This window comes from Nerophis ophidion, linkage group LG02 (assembly GCF_033978795.1).
Source record: "Nerophis ophidion isolate RoL-2023_Sa linkage group LG02, RoL_Noph_v1.0, whole genome shotgun sequence".
Lineage (NCBI taxonomy): Eukaryota > Metazoa > Chordata > Actinopteri > Syngnathiformes > Syngnathidae > Nerophis > Nerophis ophidion.
The window spans coordinates 3,011,150-3,034,728 of NC_084612.1; the positions used below are offsets into that span (position 1 = coordinate 3,011,150).

General features: G+C 38.1%; 1 protein-coding gene across 2 annotated transcripts in view; it reads left to right on the plus strand.

Moving 5' to 3' along the window:
- Positions 1-23,579, plus strand: part of LOC133536011 (synaptosomal-associated protein 25-A-like) — a 114,449-nt gene that overhangs the window by 58,330 nt on the left and 32,540 nt on the right. For both annotated transcript variants that reach the window (XM_061876181.1, XM_061876171.1), the window contains exon 4: positions 6,683-6,731. In XM_061876181.1, the coding sequence (XP_061732165.1) occupies positions 6,683-6,731 (49 nt within the window). The remainder of the gene's footprint in view (positions 1-6,682; positions 6,732-23,579) is intronic.

Consider the following 23,579-nt stretch of genomic DNA (forward strand, 5'->3'; position numbering starts at 1 on the left):
GTCAAAGTGGTTTAGTCCAGTAGGTTTGGTCCAGATGGATCAATCCAGTAAGTTTGGTCCAGATGGTTTCATCCAGTAAATTTGGTCCAGATAGTTTAGTCCAGTAATTTTGGTCCAGATTATTTAGTCCATTAAGTTTGGTCCAGATAGTTCATTCCAGTAAGTTTGGTACAGGTGGTTTAGTCCAGTAAGTTTGGTCCAGATGGGTTAGTCCAGTAAGTTTAGACCAGATGGTATAGTCCATTAAGTTTGGTCCAGATAGTTCATTCCAGTAAGTTTGGTGCAGGTGGTTTAGTCCTGTAAGTTTGGTCCAGAGGGTTTAGTCCAGTAAGTTTGGTCCAGATAGTTTAGTCCAGTAATTTTGGTCCAGATAATTTAGTCCATTAAGTTTGGTCCAGATAGTTCATTCCAGTAAATTTGGTACAGGTGGTTTGGTCCAGATGGTTTAGTCCAGTAAATTTGGACCAGATGGTTTAGTCCAGTAAGTTTGGTCCAGATAGTTTAGTCCATTAAGTTTGGTCCAGATAGTTCATTCCAGTAAGATTGGTGCAGGTGGTTTAGTCCAGTAGGTTTGGTCCAGATGGATCAATCCAGTAAGTTTGGTCCAGATGGTTTCATCCAGTAAATTTGGTCCAGATAGTTTAGTCCAGTAATTTTGGTCCAGATTATTTAGTCCATTAAGTTTGGTCCAGATGGTTTTGTCCAATAAGTTTAGTCCAGATGGTTTATCCAGTAAGATTAGTCTAGACTGTTTAGTAAAGTAAGTTCGGTCCAGATGGTTTCGTCCAGTAAGTTTGGTCGAAGTGGTTTAGTCCAGTAAGTTTGGTCCAGATAGTTTAGTCCAGTATGTTTGATCCAGATGGTTTAGTCAAGTAAGTTTGATCCAGATGGTTTAGTCAAGTAAGTTAAGTCCAGACGGTTTAGTAAAGTAAGTTCGGTCCAGATGGTTTTGTCAAGTAAGTTTGGTTTAAGTGGTTTAGTAAAGTAAGTTTGGTCCAGATGGTTTGGTCGAAGTGGTTTAGTCCAGTAAGTTTTGTCCAGATGGTTTAGTCCAGTAAGTTTGGTCAAAGTGGTTTAGTCCAGTAGGTTTGGTCCAGATGGATCAATCCAGTAAGTTTGGTCCAGATGGTTTCATCCAGTAAATTTGGTCCAGATAGTTTAGTCCAGTAATTTTGGTCCAGATTATTTAGTCCATTAAGTTTGGTCCAGATAGTTCATTCCAGTAAGTTTGGTACAGGTGGTTTAGTCCAGTAAGTTTGGTCCAGATGGGTTAGTCCAGTAAGTTTAGACCAGATGGTATAGTCCATTAAGTTTGGTCCAGATAGTTCATTCCAGTAAGTTTGGTGCAGGTGGTTTAGTCCTGTAAGTTTGGTCCAGAGGGTTTAGTCCAGTAAGTTTGGTCCAGATAGTTTAGTCCAGTAATTTTGGTCCAGATAATTTAGTCCATTAAGTTTGGTCCAGATAGTTCATTCCAGTAAATTTGGTACAGGTGGTTTGGTCCAGATGGTTTAGTCCAGTAAATTTGGACCAGATGGTTTAGTCCAGTAAGTTTGGTCCAGATAGTTTAGTCCATTAAGTTTGGTCCAGATAGTTCATTCCAGTAAGATTGGTGCAGGTGGTTTAGTCCAGTAGGTTTGGTCCAGATGGATCAATCCAGTAAGTTTGGTCCAGATGGTTTCATCCAGTAAATTTGGTCCAGATAGTTTAGTCCAGTAATTTTGGTCCAGATTATTTAGTCCATTAAGTTTGGTCCAGATAGTTCATTCCAGTAAGTTTGGTACAGGTGGTTTAGTCCAGTAAGTTTGGTCCAGATGGGTTAGTCCAGTAAGTTTAGACCAGATGGTATAGTCCATTAAGTTTGGTCCAGATAGTTCATTCCAGTAAATTTGGTGCAGGTGGTTTAGTCCTGTAAGTTTGGTGCAGGTGGTTTAGTCCAGTAGGTTTGGTCCAGATGGATCAATCCAGTAAGTTTGGTGCAGGTGGTTTAGTCCTGTAAGTTTGGTGCAGGTGGTTTAGTCCATTAAGTTTGGTGCAGAGGGTTTAGTCCAGTAGGTTTGGTCCAGATGGATCAATCCAGTAAGTTTGGTCCAGATGGTTTCATCCAGTATATTTGGTCCAGATGGGTTAGTCCAGTAAGTTTAGACTAGATGGTATAGTCCATTAAGTTTGGTCCAGATAGTTAATTCCAGTAAGTTTGGTGCAGGTGGTTTAGTCCTGTAAGTTTGGTGCAGGTGGTTTAGTCCTGTAAGTTTGGTGCAGGTGGTTTAGTCCATTAAGTTTGGTGCAGGTGGTTTAGTCCATTAAGTTTGGTCCAGAGGGTTTAGTCCAGTAAGTTTGGTCCAGATAGTTCATTCCAGTAAGTTTGGTCCAGATAGTTTAGTCCAGTAATTTTGGTCCAGATAATTTAGTCCATTAAGTTTGGTCCAGATAGTTCATTCCAGTAAGTTTGGTACAGGTGGTTTGGTCCGGATGGTTTAGTCCAGTAAGTTTGGACCAGATGGTTTAGTCCAGTAAGTTTGGTCCAGATAGTTTAGTCCATTAAGTTTGGTCCAGATAGTTCATTCCAGTAAGTTTGGTGCAGGTGGTTTCGTCCAGTAAGTTTGGTCCAGATGGTTTAGTCCATTAAGTTTGGTCCAGATATTTCATTCCAGTAAGTTTGGTGCAGGTGGTTTAGTCCAGATGGTTTAGTCTAGTAAGTTTGGTGCAGGTGGTTTAGTCCAGATGGTTTAGTCTAGTAAGTTTGGTGCAGGTGGTTTAGTCCAGTAAGTTTGGTCCAGATGGTTTAGTCCAGTAAGTTTGGTGCAGGTGGTTTCGTCCAGTAAGTTTGGTCCAGATAGTTGAGTCCATTAAGTTTGGTCCAGATATTTCATTCCAGTAAGTTTGGTACAGGTGGTTTAGTCCAGTAAGTTAGGTCCAGATGGTTTAGTCCAGTAAGTTTGGACCAGATGGTTTAGTCCAGTAAGTTTGGTCCAGATAGTTTAGTCCATTAAGTTTGGTCCAGATAGTTCATTCCAGTAAGTTTGGTGCAGGTGGTTTAGTCCAGTAAGTTTGGTGCAGGTGGTTTAGTCTAGTAAGTTTGGTGCAGGTGATTTAGTCCATTACGTTTGGTCCAGATGGTTTAGTCCAGTAAGTTTGGTCCAGATAGTTCATTCCAGTAAGTTTGGTGCAGGTGGTTTCGTCCAGTAAGTTTGGTCCAGATAGTTTAGTCCAGTAATTTTGGTCCAGATAATTTAGTCCATTAAGTTTGGTCCAGATAGTTCATTCCAGTAAGTTTGGTGCAGGTGGTTTAGTCCAGTAAGTTTGGTGCAGGTGGTTTAGTCCATTAAGTTTGGTCCAGATGGTTTAGTCCAGTAAGTTTGGTCCAGATAGTTCATTCCAGTAAGTTTGGTGCAGGTGGTTTCGTCCAGTAAGTTTGGTGCAGGTGGTTTAGTCCATTAAGTTTGGTCCAGATGGTTTAGTCCAGTAAGTTTGGTGCAGGTGGTTTAGTCCATTAAGTTTGGTCCAGAGGGTTTAGTCCAGTAAGTTTGGTCCAGATAGTTCATTCCAGTAAGTTTGGTCCAGATAGGTTAGTCCAGTAATTTTGGTCCAGATAATTAAGTCCATTAAGTTTGGTCCAGATAGTTCATTCCAGTAAGTTTGGTACAGGTGGTTTGGTCCGGATGGTTTAGTCCAGTAAGTTTGGACCAGATGGTTTAGTCCAGTAAGTTTGGTCCAGATAGTTTAGTCCATTAAGTTTGGTCCAGATATTTCATTCCAGTAAGTTTGGTGCAGGTGGTTTAGTCCAGATGGTTTAATCTAGTAAGTTTGGTGCAGGTGGTTTAGTCCAGTAAGTTTGGTGCAGGTGGTTTCGTCCAGTAAGTTTGGTCCAGATAGTTTAGTCCATTAAGTTTGGTCCAGATAGTTCATTCCAGTAAGTTTGGTGCAGGTGATTTAGTCCATTACGTTTGGTCCAGATAGTTTAGTCCAGTAATTTTGGTCCAGATAATTTAGTCCATTAAGTTTGGTCCAGATAGTTCATTCCAGTAAGTTTGGTGCAGGTGGTTTAGTCCATTAAGTTTGGTCCAGATGGTTTAGTCCAGTAAGTTTGGTCCAGATAGTTCATTCCAGTAAGTTTGGTGCAGGTGGTTTCGTCCAGTAAGTTTGGTCCAGATGGTTTAGTCCATTAAGTTTGGTCCAGATATTTCATTCCAGTAAGTTTGGTGCAGGTGGTTTAGTCCAGATGGTTTAGTCTAGTAAGTTTGGTGCAGGTGGTTTAGTCCAGATGGTTTAGTCTAGTAAGTTTGGTGCAGGTGGTTTAGTCCAGTAAGTTTGGTCCAGATGGTTTAGTCCAGTAAGTTTGGTGCAGGTGGTTTCGTCCAGTAAGTTTGGTCCAGATAGTTGAGTCCATTAAGTTTGGTCCAGATATTTCATTCCAGTAAGTTTGGTACAGGTGGTTTAGTCCAGTAAGTTAGGTCCAGATGGTTTAGTCCAGTAAGTTTGGACCAGATGGTTTAGTCCAGTAAGTTTGGTCCAGATAGTTTAGTCCATTAAGTTTGGTCCAGATAGTTCATTCCAGTAAGTTTGGTGCAGGTGGTTTAGTCCAGTAAGTTTGGTGCAGGTGGTTTAGTCTAGTAAGTTTGGTGCAGGTGATTTAGTCCATTACGTTTGGTCCAGATGGTTTAGTCCAGTAAGTTTGGTCCAGATAGTTCATTCCAGTAAGTTTGGTGCAGGTGGTTTCGTCCAGTAAGTTTGGTCCAGATAGTTTAGTCCAGTAATTTTGGTCCAGATAATTTAGTCCATTAAGTTTGGTCCAGATAGTTCATTCCAGTAAGTTTGGTGCAGGTGGTTTAGTCCAGTAAGTTTGGTGCAGGTGGTTTAGTCCATTAAGTTTGGTCCAGATGGTTTAGTCCAGTAAGTTTGGTCCAGATAGTTCATTCCAGTAAGTTTGGTGCAGGTGGTTTCGTCCAGTAAGTTTGGTGCAGGTGGTTTAGTCCATTAAGTTTGGTCCAGATGGTTTAGTCCAGTAAGTTTGGTGCAGGTGGTTTAGTCCATTAAGTTTGGTCCAGAGGGTTTAGTCCAGTAAGTTTGGTCCAGATAGTTCATTCCAGTAAGTTTGGTCCAGATAGGTTAGTCCAGTAATTTTGGTCCAGATAATTAAGTCCATTAAGTTTGGTCCAGATAGTTCATTCCAGTAAGTTTGGTACAGGTGGTTTGGTCCGGATGGTTTAGTCCAGTAAGTTTGGACCAGATGGTTTAGTCCAGTAAGTTTGGTCCAGATAGTTTAGTCCATTAAGTTTGGTCCAGATATTTCATTCCAGTAAGTTTGGTGCAGGTGGTTTAGTCCAGATGGTTTAATCTAGTAAGTTTGGTGCAGGTGGTTTAGTCCAGTAAGTTTGGTGCAGGTGGTTTCGTCCAGTAAGTTTGGTCCAGATAGTTTAGTCCATTAAGTTTGGTCCAGATAGTTCATTCCAGTAAGTTTGGTGCAGGTGATTTAGTCCATTACGTTTGGTCCAGATAGTTTAGTCCAGTAATTTTGGTCCAGATAATTTAGTCCATTAAGTTTGGTCCAGATAGTTCATTCCAGTAAGTTTGGTGCAGGTGGTTTAGTCCATTAAGTTTGGTCCAGATGGTTTAGTCCAGTAAGTTTGGTCCAGATAGTTCATTCCAGTAAGTTTGGTGCAGGTGGTTTCGTCCAGTAAGTTTGGTGCAGGTGGTTTAGTCCATTAAGTTTGGTCCAGATGGTTTAGTCCAGTAAGTTTGGTCCAGATAGTTCATTCCAGTAAGTTTGGTCCAGATGGTTTAGTCCAGTAAGTTTGGTCCAGATAGTTCATTCCAGTAAGTTTGGTGCAGGTGGTTTCGTCCAGTAAGTTTGGTGCAGGTGGTTTAGTCCATTAAGTTTGGTCCAGATGGTTTAGTCCAGTAAGTTTGGTGCAGGTGGTTTCGTCCAGTAAGTTTGGTGCAGGTGGTTTCGTCCAGTAAGTTTGGTGCAGGTGGTTTAGTCCATTAAGTTTGGTCCAGATGGTTTAGTCCAGTAAGTTTGGTGCAGGTGGTTTCGTCCAGTAAGTTTGGTCCAGATAGTTTAGTCCATTAAGTTAGTTCATTCCAGTAAGTTTGGTGCAGGTGGTTTAGTCCAGTAAGTTTGGTCCAGATGGTTTAGTCCAGTAAGTTCGGTCCAGATAGTTCAGTCCAGTAAATTTGATCCTGATGGTTTAATCCAGTAAATTTGGGAATGTTTGTGTAATATTTTAATCCGGGACGTGTTTATTCTGTTTTTGGAATGCACGGGGCAAGAAAATCAAGCTGTGGACCGCAAATGGCCCCCGGACTGAACTTTGGGCAGCATAGCTCGGTTGGTAGAGCGCCCGTGCCAGCAACCTTAGGGTTCTAGGTTCGATCCCCACTTCTTCCATCCTAATCACTGCTGTTGTGTCCTTGGGCAAGACACCTGCTCCCACTGCCACCCACACTGGTTTAAAAATGTAACTAATGGGTTTCACTATGTAAAAGCGCTTTGAGTATTTAGAGAAAAGCGCTATATAAATATACTTGACTTCACCAATGATTTAAACTCATGTCTTTTCAATTCCGTCTCCAATATGAATCTTGGCTTTCCTTTGAAGTAACTATTCCCCTTTTGTTGACTTTCCTTTTCTTCTCTCTTTTCTTCGCCTTCCTGCCGTCTTTTTCCGCGCGCGGCCGCCAGAGTAAAGATGCCGGCATCAGGACTCTGGTCATGTTGGATGAGCAGGGAGGTGAGTCCTCTTGTCTTCTGCTTCTCCCGCTGCGTTCCACTTCACGTTCTCCTCAAGGCCTGACATTTTATTTACACATCATCCGCTTTCTGCCAGCATGAGCTGTAGGATTTTGTACAAAAAGCACATTATTTAGCCGAAAACACATATTTTGAGGTCACTAGAGTAACATTTCAGTTATTCCTATTAACCTTAATCAAGCTTTGAAATGATGGTGTTTTCTGGACTCCAGTCAGCAGGCACAAGACATTGAAACAACGTTGAGAACTTGTTGACTTAGGTCCTGATTAGGGTTGTATGGTATACTGGTACTAGTGTAGTACCGCAATACTAATGAATCATATTCGGTACTATACCGACTCTAAAAAGTACCAGTCCCCGCCTACCCCATCATCGTCACGTCATGTCATTGCTGGCTTACGAGCAGAGGAGCATGTTCGGCAGCGCACAATCACAGAGTACTCACAAACAGACACAGCGTGTCGACAGAAAAGGGAGAACGGACGTATTTTGGCTTAAAAAGTAACGATAAAGGTGAAGATATAACACTGAAACGTCCTCAGGAGGAGGTGCTTTAAGACATGGCGAGCTAGCTAGCGGCTAACGTCCATCCGCCGTCGGCAGTGTTTCACTAATCCTCGTCTCCATGGCAACAAATAAAGTAAGTTTCTTACAAGTATTATTATCACTGCAGGACGAGGAATAGCTAAACATGCTTCACTACACACCGTAGCTCACCGGCGTCACAATGTAAACAAACCAGTGATGGATCTACACCTGACATCCACTGTAATGATACCAAGCCCAGGAGCGTATCTAGTCGATACTACTATGATTAGATTGATATTTTTTAACATCACAAAATCTTTTTGCATTTAAAAAAAATGTATGTTATGTGTATAAACTCAGGAAATATGTCCCTGGACACATGAGGACTTTGAATATGACCACTGTATGATCCTGTAACTACTTGGTATCGGATCGATACCCAAATTGGTGGTATCATCCAAAGCTAATGTAAAGTATCAAACAACAGAAGAATAAGTGATTGTTACATTTTAACAGAAGTGTAGATAGAACATGTTAAAAGTAAGCAGATATTAACAGTAAATGAACAAGTAGATTAATAATTCATTTTCTACCACTTGTCCTTAGTAATGTTGACAAAATAATAGAATGGAAAATGACACAATATGTTACTGCATATGTCAGCAGACTAAATTAGGAGCCTTTGTTTGTTTACTTACTACTAAAAGACAAGTTGTCTTGTATGTTCGCTATTTTATTTAAGGACAAACTTGCAATAAGAAACATATGTTTAATGTACCCTAACTTTTTTTGTTAAAATAATGCAATTTTTTGTGGTCCCTTGTATTTACAAAAAGTATCAAAGTACTGAAAAGTATTGGTACCAAAATATTGGTATCGGGACAACACCAGTCCTGATTTTGAGCAACTCAAACTTAACGTTGAAACAATGTGCTTTTTGACGACGTTTAATCAAGTCGACCGTTGGAATTTTTTCATTTCCCAACCAACAATGTGGATCCAACGTTAGACACCAACATTGTTTCAATTTACAAATACAACTATTTTGCAGCGTTGTTTCAAAGTCAATTTTAAAGGACATGTATGTATAATCCACGTTGTGTCAATGTCTTGTACCTGCTGTGTAGAGCGCACCAGCACATAAGCCGCACCCACTAAATTTAAGAATGTATTTATTTTTTCCACATATTAGCCACACTGGAGTATAAGCCGCAGATGTATATGTTGCGAAATGAGTTATTTACACAAACAATTTTGTAAATGTTTATTTACATCCCTAAATTGTTTCCATACAGTGTAAAACGGAGATCAAACAAAACAGAGGTCATCGTCATATGTATATGTGTATATATATATATATATATGTATGTATGTATGTATGTATGTATGTATGTATGTATGTATGTATGTATGTGTGTATATATATATATATATATATATATGTATATATATATATATATGTATGTGTATATGTATATATGTGTGTATATATATGTATGTATATATATATATGTGTGCATGTATGTGTATATGTGTGTATATATATATATATATATATATATATATATGTGTGCATGTATGTGTATATGTATATATATGTGTATATATATATGTGTATATATGTATATATATATATGTGTGTATATATATACACTTTATATATTTATGTATGTATGTATATATATATATATATATACACATATATATGTATGTGTATTTATATATATATATACACATGATGTTTATTATATATAAAGTATATATAATTGTTTATATATATATGTATATATATATATATATATATATATATATATATATATATATATATATGACGTTCATTATCCATATGCAGTGTATACTGTATGTTTATTAATAGTGGTCTAACCTTAATAGCGGTATTAAATTATGTATTATATATATATGTATATACTGCATATACATGTATATATACATACATATATATATATATACATATATACATTTATATATATATATGTATATACTGCATATACATGTATATATACATATATATATATATATACAGTATATGTATATATATACTGTATATTTATATAATAAACATCATCTAATACCGTTAATTAGGTTATTTATATACGTTAAGTGAAACATATATAAATAAAATGTGTTATATATGAGTTGGGAAATTGTGTTAGATGTAAGTATAAACAGAATACAATGATTTGCTAATCATTTTAAACCCATATTCAGTTGAATGCACCACAAAGACAACATATTTGATGTTCAAACTCATAAACTTAATTTTTTTTTTGCAAATAAAAATTAACTTAGAATTTAATGGCTTCCACACGTTGCAAAGTAGTTGGGAAAGGGCATGTTCACCACTGTGTTACATAATTTTTTTTTTAAATAATACTCAATAAACGTTTGGGAACTGAGGAAACTAATTGTTGGAGCTTTGAAAGTGGAATTCTTTACCATTCTTGTTTTATGTAGAGCTTAATTTGTTCAACAGTCTTGTTATCGTATTTTACGCTTCATAATGCGCGACACATATTTAATGGAAGACAGGAAAGTACCCGCACTCTTTTACTACGAAGCCACGCTGTTGTAACAGGTGGCTTGGCATTGTTTTGCTGAAATAAGCAGGGGCGTCCATGATAACGTTGCTTGGATGACAACATATGTTGCTCCAAAACCTGTATGGACCATTCAGCATTAATGGTGCCTTCACAGATGTGTAAGTTACCCATGCTTTGGGCACTAATACACCCCCATAACATCACAGATGCTGGCTTTTGAACTTTGCGCCTATAACAATCCGGATGCTTATTTTCCTCTTTGTTCCGGAGGACACCACGTCCGCAGTTTCCAAATATAATTTCAAATGTGGACTCGTCAGGCCAAAGAACACTTTTCCACTTTGCATCAGTCCATCTTAGATGAGCTCGGGCCCAGTGTAGCCGGTGGCGTTCCTTGGTGTACCCACATTAAGTTTACTTAGTTATGATATGTACTGTACTTACATTATGTTTACTTAGTTACGATGCGTACACTACTCACGTCAAGTTTACTTTTTTACGATACGTACACTACTCACATTAAGTTTACTTAGTTTTGATTAAATGTGGACTCGTTAGAACCACAGAACACTTTTCCATTTTGCATCAGTCCATCTTAGATGAGCCCGGGCCCTGCGAAGCCGGCGGCGTTTCTGGGTGTTGTTGATAAATGGCTTTGGTTTTAACTTGCACTTACAGATGTAGCAACCAACTGTAGTTACTGACAGTGGTTTTCTGGAGTGTTCCTGAGCCCATGTGGTGATATCCTTTACACACTGATGTCTGTTTTTGATGCAGTACCGCCTGAGGGATGAAAGGTCCGTAATATAATCGCTTACGTGCAGTGATTTCTCCAGATTCTCTGAACCTTTTGATGATTTTACGGACCGTAGATGGTAAAATCTCTAAATTCCTTGCAATAGCTGCTTGAGAAATGTTGTTCTAAAACTGCTCGACAATTTGCTTACAAATTGGTGACCCTCGCCCCCTCCTCGCTTGTGAATTACTTAGCATTTCATGGAAGCTGCTTTTATACCCAATCATGGCACCCACCTGTTCCCAATTAGCCTGCACACCTGTGGGATGTTCCAAATAAGTGCTTGATGAGTATTTCTCAACTTTATCGGTCTTTTCTGCCACCTTTCCCGACTTCTTTGTCACGTGTTGCTGGCATCAAATTCTAAAGTTAATGTTTATTTGCAAAATTAAAAAAATGTTTATGAGTTTGAACATCAAATATGTTGTCTTTGTAGCATATTCAACTGAATATGGGTTGAAAATGATTTCCGTTTATATTTACATCTAACACAACTCATATGGAAACGGGGTTTGTTTATATATATATGTGTGTGTAAATGTATATATACATATATATATATATATATAGTGAACATCATCTATTAGCGTTAATAAGGTTGATAATCGGTACTGGGAAAAGTGTTCATGTCTAGCAAATATGATGTGTATTACCATCATAATGTAGTATTATAGCAAAGATTTTAGTATCTTTCCGTATTTTTTGTTAAGCTAAAAAAATCCAAATTCAATTCATAAAAATCGATTTGAATCATTTGGATTAACATGACAGTTTTCACTTGCCTCCCTGGTCACAAAGTGGTACTAATTCCTGACTTTTGTCTGGCAGGTTGTAACTCTGCCTCGTGTAAAATGTTCTGAGTGAGTGTGTGACCACCTTGTTAAATGCAGGTCATAGTGCAAAAGTCTTGGGTCACCATGAGCTTGCCTTGCACAGTCAGCAGGATTACACAGGAAACAGGAAGTCGTACTTTGGTGCGATGATTATTTGACACACTATTGTAGGTTTGTTGACAAAAGATTGTTGTTCCCAGCGTACAAAAATATATTGACAGCTGTCAATGACCTTTGCCCTCTCTGCGCTAATGGCTCCCACGCCTTTTACCTCCCCACCTCATCACCTGGAGACGACTGCGGCAATTACCAGCGCTCTTCTTTGTGCGTTTGTCATCGTTTCCTCCTCCTTCCTTCTCGCCGCCGCCATGGCTTCAAGTGTGGAGCATTGATGCTAAAACGGAATGTAGGTCATTGCTTTGTCACGCCTGATAAACCAACAAAAACACATAAGTACGACCCAGCGTGTGGTGATTAGTGTACAAGGGTGTGTTAAATAGATGATCTTTGACTAAAACATGAGCGCACTTAGAAGATCTTTGACGAGCTTTTATGCAGCTGCTCTCTAAAAACCGCACAGCGATCCTGTCCTATAGAGGATCTTTGACTAGTGTTTTACATCACGGTGATTTAAAAACAGTCTAGCACTTTTGTAATATATAGGATCTTTGATATGTTCTTTTTATTTTAAAAAATCAGAAAACTGATTGTGTTACCTAGATTCGACTTGCGTGTTTTTTTTGCAGCGCATTAAAACAACAAAGAGCTCCTGACAGATAAAATGTCTTTGATCAGTGTTTTTGCATCAGGTCGTGTTAAAAATAGCAGGTGCACCTGTCTTATAAAGGATCTCTGATGAGTGGGTTTGTAGTAGATCTCTACTACAAAAGGACTCTTATCCTATAGAAGATCTTTGACTAGCGTTTTTGTTGTTGATTTCTAAAACTAACAACGTGCTCCTGTTAAATAGAGAATCTTTAGCAAGTAGTAGACTTTTAAAAAATTAGATTGCTCCTGTTATATGGAGGATCTTGGACTAGCGTTTTTGTAGTGGATTTGTAAAACTAGCCATGTGCTCCTGTTAAATCTTTGGCAAGTGTTTACGCAGTATTTTAAAAATCAGATGGCTCCTGTTATATAGACGATCTTTGACTAGTAGTGCTGCACTAGGTTGTGTTAAAAATAGCAAACACTCCTGTCTTATAAAGGATCTTTGACTACTGCTTCTGTTGCATATTTCTAAACAAAGCAACTTGCTCCTGCCATATAAAGCATCTTTGACTGGTGTCTTTCCATTAGATAGTGTTAAAAAATAGCAAGTGCTCCTGTCGTATTGAGGATCTTTGACTAGTGTGTTTTGCAGTAGCCTTTTAAAAATATTTTTGACTAAAAGATGAGCGCATTTAGAGGATCTTTGACCAGCGTTTATGCAGCTGCTCTCTAAAAACCATATACATTACTTTTTTAAAAACAGAAAACTGATTTTGTTACCTAGATTCGATTTGCTTTTTTTTTTTTGCGGCGCATTAAAACAACAAAGAGCTCCTGAAATATAAAACATCTTTGATCAGCGTTTTTGCATCAGGTCGTGTTCAAAATAGCAGGTGCACCTGTCTTATAAAGGATCTATGATGAGTGGGTTTGTAGTAGATCTCTACTACAAAAGGACTCTTATCCTATAGAAGATCTTTGACTAGCGTTTTTGTTGTTGATTTCTAAAACTTGCAACGTGCTCCTGTTAAATAGAGAATCTTTAGCAAGTAGTAGACTTTTAAAAAATTAGATTGCTCCTGTTATATGGAGGATCTTTGACTAGCGTTTTTGTAGTGGATTTGTAAAACTAGCCATGTGCTCCTGTTAAATCTTTGGCAAGTGTCTACGCAGTATTTTAAAAATCCGATTGCTCCTGTTATATAGACGATCTTTGACTAGTAGTGCTGCACTAGGTTGTGTTAAAAATAGCAAACACTCCTGTCTTATAAAGGATCTTTGACTACTGCTTCTGTTGCATATTTCTAAACAAAGCAAATTGCTCCTGCCATATAAAGCATCTTTGACTGGTGTCTTTCCATTAGATAGTGTTAAAAAATAGCAAGTGCTCCTGTCGTATTGAGGATCTTTGACTAGTGTGTTTTGCAGTAGCCTTTTAAAAATATTTTTGACTAAAACATGAGCGCATTTAGAGGATCTTTGACTAGCGTTTATGCAGCTGCTCTCTAAAAACCGCATCGCGATCCTGTCTATAGAGGATCTTTGACTAGTGTTTTACAGCAGGTGATTTAAAAACAGTCTCGCACTTTTCTTAAATATAGGATCTTTGATATATATATATATTATTTTTTAAAAACAGAGAACTGATTGTGTTACCTAGATTCGATTTGCTTTTTTTTTTTGCGGCGCATTAAAACAACAAAGAGCTCCTGAAATATAAAACATCTTTGATCAGCGTTTTTGCATCAGGTCGTGTTCAAAATAGCAGGTGCACCTGTCTTATAAAGGATCTCTGATGAGTGGGTTTGTAGTAGATCTCTACTACAAAAGGACTCTTATCCTATAGAAGATCTTTGACTAGCGTTTTTGTTGTTGATTTCTAAAACTAGCAACGTGCTCCTGTTAAATAGAGAATCTTTAGCAAGTAGTAGACTTTTAAAAAATTAGATTGCTCCTGTTATATGGAGGATCTTTGACTAGCGTTTTTGTAGTGGATTTGTAAAACTAGCCATGTGCTCCTGTTAAATCTTTGCCAAGTGTCTACGCAGTATTTTAAAAATCAGATGGCTCCTGTTATATAGACGATCTTTGACTAGTAGTGCTGCACTAGGTTGTGTTAAAAATAGCAAACACTCCTGTCTTATAAAGGATCTTTGACTACTGCTTCTGTTGCATATTTCTAAACAAAGCAAATTGCTCCTGCCATATAAAGCATCTTTGACTGGTGTCTTTCCATTAGATAGTGTTAAAAAATAGCAAGTGCTCCTGTCGTATTGAGGATCTTTGACTAGTGTTTTTTGCAGTAGCCTTTTAAAAATATTTTTGACTAAAACATGAGTGCATTTAGAGGATTTTTGACTAGCGTTTATGCAGCTGCTCTCTAAAAACCGCATCGCGATCCTGTCTATAGAGGATCTTTGACTAGTGTTTTACAGCAGGTGATTTAAAAACTGTCTCGCACTTTTCTTAAATATAGGATCTTTGATATATATATATATATTATTTTTTAAAAACAGAGAACTGATTGTGTTACCTAGATTCGATTTGCTTTTTTTTTTTGCGGCGCATTAAAACAACAAAGAGCTCCTGAAATATAAAACATCTTTGATCAGCGTTTTTGCATCAGGTCGTGTTAAAAATAGCAGGTGCACCTGTCTTATAAAGGATCTATGATGAGTGGGTTTGTAGTAGATCTCTACTACAAAAGGACTCTTATCCTATAGAAGATCTTTGACTAGCGTTTTTGTTGTTGATTTCTAAAACTAGCAACGTGCTCCTGTTAAATAGAGAATCTTTAGCAAGTAGTAGACTTTTAAAAAATTAGATTGCTCCTGTTATATGGAGGATCTTTGACTAGCGTTTTTGTAGTGGATTTGCAAAACTAGCAATGTGCTCCTGTTAAATCTTTGGCAAGTGTCTACGCAGTATTTTAAAAATCCGATTGCTCCTGTTATTTAGACGATCTTTGACTAGTAGTGCTGCACTAGGTTGTGTTAAAAATAGCAAACACTCCTGTCTTATAAAGGATCTTTGACTACTGCTTCTGTTGCATATTTCTAAACAACGCAAATTGCTCCTGCCATATAAAGCATCTTTGACTGGTGTCTTTCCATTAGATAGTGTTAAAAAATAGCAAGTGCTCCTGTCATATGGAGGATCTTTGACTAGTGTTTTTTGCAGTAGCCTTTTAAAAATATTTTTGACTAAAACATGAGCACATTTAGAGGATCTTTGACTAGCGTTTATGCAGCTGCTCTCTAAAAACCGCATCGCGATCCTGTCTATAGAGGATCTTTGACTAGTGATTTACAGCAGGTGATTTAAAAACAGTCTCGCACTTTTCTTAAATATAGGATCTTTGATATATATATATATATTATTTTTTAAAAACAGAGAACTCATTGTGTTACCTAGATTCGATTTGCTTTTTTTTTTTGCGGCGCATTAAAACAACAAAGAGCTCCTGAAATATAAAACATCTTTGATCAGCGTTTTTGCATCAGGTCGTGTTAAAAATAGCAGGTGCACCTGTCTTATAAAGGATCTATGATGAGTGGGTTTGTAGTAGATCTCTACTACAGAGGACTCTTATCAATGGAGGATCTGTGATTAGCGTTTTTTGTAGTGGATTTCTAAAAATAGCAAGCGCTCCTGTAATATAAAGGATCTTTGACTACTGCTTTTGTTGCATATTTCTAAAAAATAGCAGAGTGCTACTGTCATGAAGAGCATCTTTGACTATTGTTTTTTCATTAGATTGTGTTAAAAACAGCATGTGGTTACTGCCGTATTGAGGATCATTGACTGGTGATTTTTGCTGTAGGCTTTAGAAAATAGCACATGCTCCTGTCGTATTGAGGATCTTTGACTGGTGTCTTTTCATTACATTCTGTTAAAAACAGCAACTGCTCCTGTCGTATTGAGGATCTTTGACTGGTGTCTTTTCATTACATTCTGTTAAAAATGGCAAGTGCTCATGTCGTATTGAGGATCTTTGTCCAGTGTTTTTTTCAGTAGATTTTTAAAAATAGCAGAGTGCTCCTGTCATAGAGAGCATCTTTGACTTGTGTCTTTTCATTAGATTGTGTTAAAAACAGCAAGTGCTCCTGTCGTATTGAGGATCTTTGACTGGTGTCTTTTCATTAGATTGTGTTAAAAACAGCAAGTGCTCCTGTCGTATTGAGGATCTTTGACTGGTGTCTTTTCATTACATTCGGTTAAAAATGGCAAGTGCTCATGTCGTATTGAGGATCTTTGTCCAGTGTTTTTTGCAGTAGACTTTTAAAAATAGCAGAGTGCTCCTGTCATAGAGAGCATCTTTGACTAGTGTCTTTTCATTAGATTGTGTTAAAAACAGCAAGTGCTCCTGTCGTATTGAGGATCTTTGACTGGTGTCTTTTCATTAGATTGTGTTAAAAACAGCAAGTGCTCCTGTCGTATTGAGGATCTTTGACTGGTGTCTTTTCATTACATTCTGTTAAAAATGGCAAGTGCTCATGTCGTATTGAGGATCTTTGTCCAGTGTTTTTTGCAGTAGACTTTTAAAAATAGCAGAGTGCTCCTGTCATAGAGAGCATCTTTGACTAGTGTCTTTTCATTAGATTGTGTTAAAAATAGCAATTGCTCCTGTCGTATTGAGGATCTTTGTCCAGTGTTTTTTGCAGTAGACTTTTAAAAATAGCAGAGTGCTCCTGTCATAGAGAGGTTATTTGACTAGTGTTTTACAGAAGGTGATTAAAAACTGTCTAGCGCTTTTCTAATATATAGGATCTTTGTTTGATACATTCTTTTCTGAAAAACAGAAAACTAATTATGTTACCCAGATTCGACTTGCTTATTTATTTTTTTTGCAGCGCATTAAAACAACAAAGAGCTCCTGACATATAAAACTTCTTTGATCAGCGTTTTTCCATCAGGTCGTGTTAAAAATAGCAGGTGCACCTGTCTTATAAAGGATCTATGATGAGTGGGTTTGTAGTAGATCTCTACTACTGAGGACTCTTATCCTATAGAGCAGGTGTAGGGAACCAATGGCTCTCGAGCCAGATGTGGCTCTTTTGATGACTGCATCTGGCTCTCGGATAAATCTGAGCTGACATTGCTTAACACGATAAATAATGAATAATTCCACTTGTAATCACAGTGTTAAAAATAACGTTGAAAATATAAAACATTGTCACGCATTTTTATGTTCAAGAAGTTGGTAAGAAGTCATTTAGTGTGGGACTTGCCCTCCTGGGGGTTCTTCAGACCACCAAGCACTGACATGAGAGCCTGTTTCAGGGTTACAATATTGTTTTATTTTTCAATAAGTCCCTCAGTTGCTTTCCAGCAATTGTCTTTTTCTCTTTCGTTCTCGCTCGCGCTCTGGTTTCTAGCCCCAAGCCCGTCTCTCCTCCTGGCTGCTACTTATAACATAGCGACAGGTGATTAGATAAAAAGACCCAGGTGCGCCATCTACGCACCTGTCGCTGATTTCGAGGCCGATCCTGGCAACACCCCGCTTCGCTGCAGGCCCGCAGGCCACGCTCCCTCCACAGTTAGCTTCAGAATAACAATGTTTTTACAAATAATAAGAGACCTCTCTAGAAATGTTGGTCTTTCTTAAAAATGCACGCGTTTTGTTGTGTTCAGTGTTAAAAAAAATATGATATGGCTCTTACGGAAATACATTTTAAAATATTTGGCTTCTTGGCTCTCTCAGCCAAAAAGGTTCCCGACCCCTGCTATAGAAGATCTTTGACTGGCGTTATTGTTGTTGATTTCTAAAACTAGTAACGTGCTCCTGTTAAATAGAGAATATTTAGCAAGTGTCTATGTAGTAGACTTTTAAAAAATTAGATCGTTCCAGTTATATGGAGGATCTTTGACTAGCGTTTTTGTAGTGGATTTATAAAACTAGCCATGTGCTCCTGTTAAATCTTTGCCAAGTGTCTACGCAGTATTTTAAAAATCCGATTGCTCCTGTTAAATAGACGATCTTTGACTAGTAGTGCTGCACTAGGTTGTGTTAAAAATAGCAAGCACTCCTGTCGTATTGAGGATCTTTGACTGGTGTCTTTTCATTAGATTGTGTTAAAAACAGCAAGTGCTCCTGTCGTATTGAGGATCTTTGACTGGTGTCTTTTCATTAGATTGTGTTAAAAACAGCAAGTGCTCCTGTCGTATTGAGGATCTTTGACTGGTGTCTTTTCATTACATTCGGTTGAAAATGGCAAGTGCTCATGTCGTATTGAGGATCTTTGTCCAGTGTTTTTTTCAGTAGACTTTTAAAAATAGCAGAGTGCTCCTGTCATAGAGAGCATCTTTGACTAGTGTCTTTTCATTAGATTGTGTTAAAAACAGCAAGTGCTCCTGTCGTATTGAGGATCTTTGACTGGTGTCTTTTCATTACATTCTGTTAAAAATGGCAAGTGCTCCTGTCGTATTGAGGATCTTTGACTGGTGTCTTTTCATTAGATTGTGTTAAAAACAGCAAGTGCTCCTGTCGTATTGAGGATCTTTGACTGGTGTCTTTTCATTACATTTTGTTAAAAATGGCAAGTGCTCCTGTCGTATTGAGGATCTTTGACTGGTGTCTTTTCATTAGATTGTGTTAAAAACAGCAAGTGCTCCTGTCGTATTGAGGATCTTTGACTGGTGTCTTTTCATTAGATTGTGTTAAAAACAGCAAGTGCTCCTGTCGTATTGAGGATCTTTGACTGGTGTCTTTTCATTAGATTGTGTTAAAAACAGCAAGTGCTCCTGTCGTATTGAGGATCTTTGACTGGTGTCTTTTCATTACATTCTGTTAAAAATGGCAAGTGCTCCTGTCGTATTGAGGATCTTTGACTGGTGTCTTTTCATTAGATTGTGTTAAAAACAGCAAGTGCTCCTGTCGTATTGAGGATCTTTGACTGGTGTCTTTTCATTAGATTGTGTTAAAAACAGCAAGTGCTCCTGTCGTATGGAGGATCTTTGACTGGTGTCTTTTCATTACATTCTGTTAAAAATGGCAAGTGCTCATGTCGTATTGAGGATCTTTGTCCAGTGTTTTTTGCAGTAGACTTTTAAAAATAGCAGAGTGCTCCTGTCATAGAGAGCATCTTTGACTAGTGTCTTTTCATTAGATTGTGTTAAAAACAGCAAGTGCTCCTGTCGTATTGAGGATCTTTGACTGGTGTCTTTTCATTACATTCTGTTAAAAATGGCAAGTGCTCATGTCGTATTGAGGATCTTTGTCCAGTGTTTTTTGCAGTAGACTTTTAAAAATAGCAGAGTGCTCCTGTCATAGAGAGCATCTTTGACTAGTGTCTTTTCATTAGATTGTGTTAAAAACAGCACTTGTTCCTGCCGAATTGATGATGTTTGACCAGTGATTTTTGCAGTAGACTTTTAAAAATAGCACATGCTTCTGTCGTATTGAAGATCTTTGACTAGTGTCTTTTCATTAGATTGTGTTAAAAATAGCAATTGCTCCTGTCGTATTGAGGATCTTTGTCCAGTGTTTTTTGCAGTAGACTTTTAAAAATAGCAGAGTGCTCCTGTCATAGAGAGGTTATTTGACTAATGTTTTACAGAAGGTGATTAAAAACTGTCTAGCGCTTTTCTAATATATAGGATCTTTGTTTGATACATTCTTTTCTGAAAAACAGAAAACTAATTATGTTACCCAGATTCGACTTGCTTATTTATTTTTTTTGCGGCGCATTAAAACAACAAAGAGCTCCTGACATATAAAACTTCTTTGATCAGTGTTTTTCCATCAGGTCGTGTTAAAAATAGCAGGTGCACCTGTCTTATAAAGGATCTATGATGAGTGGGTTTGTAGTAGATCTCTACTACTGAGGACTCTTATCCTATAGAACAGGTGTAGGGAACCAATGGCTCTCGAGCCAGATGTGGCTCTTTTGTTGACTGCATCTGGCTCTCGGATAAATCTGAGCTGACATTGCTTAACACGATAAATAATGAATAATTCCACTTGTAATCACAGTGTTAAAAATAACGTTGAAAATATAAAACATTGTCACGCATTTTTATGTTCAAGAAGTTGGTAAGAAGTCATTTAGTGTGGGACTTGCCCTCCAGGGGGTTCTTCAGACCACCAAGCACTGACATGAGAGCCTGTTTCAGGGTTACAATATTGTTTTATTTTTCAATAAGTCTCTCAGTTGCTTTCCAGCAATTGTCTTTTTCTCTTTCGTTCTCGCTCGCGCTCTGGTTTCTAGCCCCAAGCCCGTCTCTCCTCCTGGCTGCTACTTATAACATAGCGACAGGTGATTAGATAAAAAGACCCAGGTGCGCCATCTACGCACCTGTCGCTGATTTCGAGGCCGATCCTGGCAACACCCCGCTTCGCTGCAGGCCCGCAGGCCACGCTCCCTCCACAGTTAGCTTCAGAATAACAATGTTTTTACAAATAATAAGAGACCTCTCTAGAAATGTTGGTCTTTCTTAAAAATGCACGCGTTTTGTTGTGTTCAGTGTTAAAAAAAATATTATATGGCTCTTACGGAAATACATTTTAAAATATTTGGCTTCTTGGATCTCTCAGCCAAAAAGGTTCCCGACCCCTGCTATAGAAGATCTTTGACTGGCGTTATTGTTGTTGATTTCTAAAACTAGTAACGTGCTCCTGTTAAATAGAGAATATTTAGCAAGTGTCTATGTAGTAGACTTTTAAAAAATTAGATCGTTCCAGTTATATGGAGGATCTTTGACTAGCGTTTTTGTAGTGGATTTGTAAAACTAGCAATGTGCTCCTGTTAAATCTTTGCCAAGTGTCTACGCAGTATTTTGAAAATCAGACTGCTCCTGTTTTATAAACAATCTTTGGCTAGTAGTGCTGCACTAGGTTGTGTTAAAAATAGCAAGCACTCCTGTCTTATAAAGGATCTTTGACTACTGCTTCTGTTGCATATTTCTAAACCAAGCAAATTGCTCCTGCCATATAAAGCATCTTTGACTGGTGTCTTTCCATTAGATAGTGTTAAAAAATAGCAAGTGCTCCTGTCGTATTGAGGATCTTTGACTAGTGTGTTTTGCAGTAGCCTTTTGAAAATATTTTTGACTAAAACATGAGCGCATTTAGAGGATCTTTGACTAGCGTTTATGCAGCTGCTCTCGAAAAACCGCATCGCGATCCTGTCTATAGAGGATCTTTGACTCGTGTTTTACAGCAGGTGATTTAAAAACAGTCTAGCACTTTTCTAAAATATAGGATCTTTGATATATATATATATATATGTATATATATATTATTTTTTTATTTTTATTTTTTTAAAGTAGAAAACTGATTTTGTTACCTAGATTCGATTTGCTTTTTTTTTTTTTGCAGAGCGTTAAAACAACAAATCTATTGAGAATCTTTGACTAGCGTTTTTTGCAGTAGACTTTTAAAAATAGCAGAGTGCTCCTGTCAAATAGAGGATCTTTGACTAGTGGGGGGGGGGGATTTTTTTTTAAATTAATTAATTTATTTATTTATTTTGTCATGAAAAAGGGAGGTTTTTTGGGTTGGTGCACTAATTGTAAGTGTATCTTGTGTTTTTTATGTTGATTTAATAAAAGAAATAACAAAATTTAAAAAATTAATAAGAAAAATTCTTCTGCGGCCCGGTATCAATCGAGCTGGTGGTTGGGGACCACTGTTATAGAGGATCTATTTGTTTTATTATTAAACTTTACAAATATCAGAGTCCTTAAAAGTTACCATTATCACAATTTCAGAAGGGTTAAAACCAATAAAAATCAGTTCCCAGTGGTTTATTTTATTTTTCAAATTTTTTTTCAAAATTTTACCCATCCCGGAATATCCCTAAAAAAAGCTTTAAAGTGCCTGATTTTCGCTATCTGTGAAGCCACCGTCCATTATCCTGTGACGTCATCCAGTGATGCCAATACAAACAAACACTGGCGGATAGCACAGCAAGATATAGCGACATTAGCTCGGATTCAGACTCGGATTTCAGCGGCTTAAGCGATTCAACAGATTACGCTTGTATTGAAACGGATGGTTGGAGTATGGAGGCAGATAGCGAAAACAAAATTGAAGAAGAAACTGAAGCTATTGAGCGAATAGCTATTGACGCTATTCGGCCATGTCTGCCTTAGCATCGCCGGTAAAATGTGCAGACCATACGATCGGAAGTTTTGCATCTTGTGACACTGGAGCAACTTAAATCTGTCGATTGGTAAGTGTTTGTTTGGCATTAAATGTGGGTGGAGGGAAACGCTGGATACAAATACAGTTTCAAATGTACATAATCAATCAATCAATCAATCAATGTTTATTTATATAGCCCCAAATCACAAATGTCTCAAAGGACTGCACAAATCATTACGACTACAACATCCTCGGAAGAACCCACAAAAGGGCAAGGAAAACTCACACCCAGTGGGCAGGGAGAATTCACATCCAGTGGGACGCCAGTGACAATGCTGACTATGAGAAACCTTGGAGAGGACCTCAGATGTGGGCAACCCCCCCCCTCTAGGGGACCGAAAGCAATGGATGTCGAGCGGGTCTAACATGATACTGTGAAAGTTCAATCCATAGTGGCTCCAAGACAGCAGTGAGAGTCCCGTCCACAGGAAACCATCTCAAGCGGATCAGCAGCGTAGAGATGTCCCCAACCGATACAGGCGAGCGGTCCATCCTGGGTCCCGACGAGCGGTCCATCCTGGGTCTCGACTCTGGACAGTCAGTACTTCATCCATGGTCATCGGACCGGACCCCCTCCACAAGGGAGGGGGGGACATAGGAGAAAGAAAAGAAGCGGCAGATCAACTGGTCTAAAAAGGAGGTCTATTTAAAGGCTAGAGTATACAGATGAGTTTTAAGATGAGACTTAAATGCTTCTACTGAGGTAGCATCGCGAACTGTTACCGGGAGGGCATTCCAGAGTACTGGAGCCCGAACGGAAAACGCTCTATAGCCCGCAGACTTTTTTTGAGCTCTAGGAATCACTAATAAGCCGGAGTCTTTTGAACGCAGATTTCTTGCCAGGACATATGGTACAATACAATCGGCAAGATAGGATGGAGCTAGACCGTGTAGTATTTTATACGTAAGTAGTAAAACCTTAAAGTCACATCTTAAGTGCACAGGAAGCCAGTGCAGGTGAGCCAGTATAGGTATATATGTATGTATATATGTATATAAAGGTATATACAGTATAGGTATATATGTATGTATATATGTATATAAAGGTATATACAGTACAGGCGTAATATGATCAAATTTTCTTGTTCTTGTCAAAAGTCTAGCAGCCGCATTTTGTACCAACTGTAATCTTTTAATGCTAGACATGGGGAGACCCGAAAATAATACGTCACAGTAATCGAGACGAGACGTAACAAACGCATGGATAATGATCTCGGCGTCTTTAGTGGACAAAATGGAGCGAATTTTAGC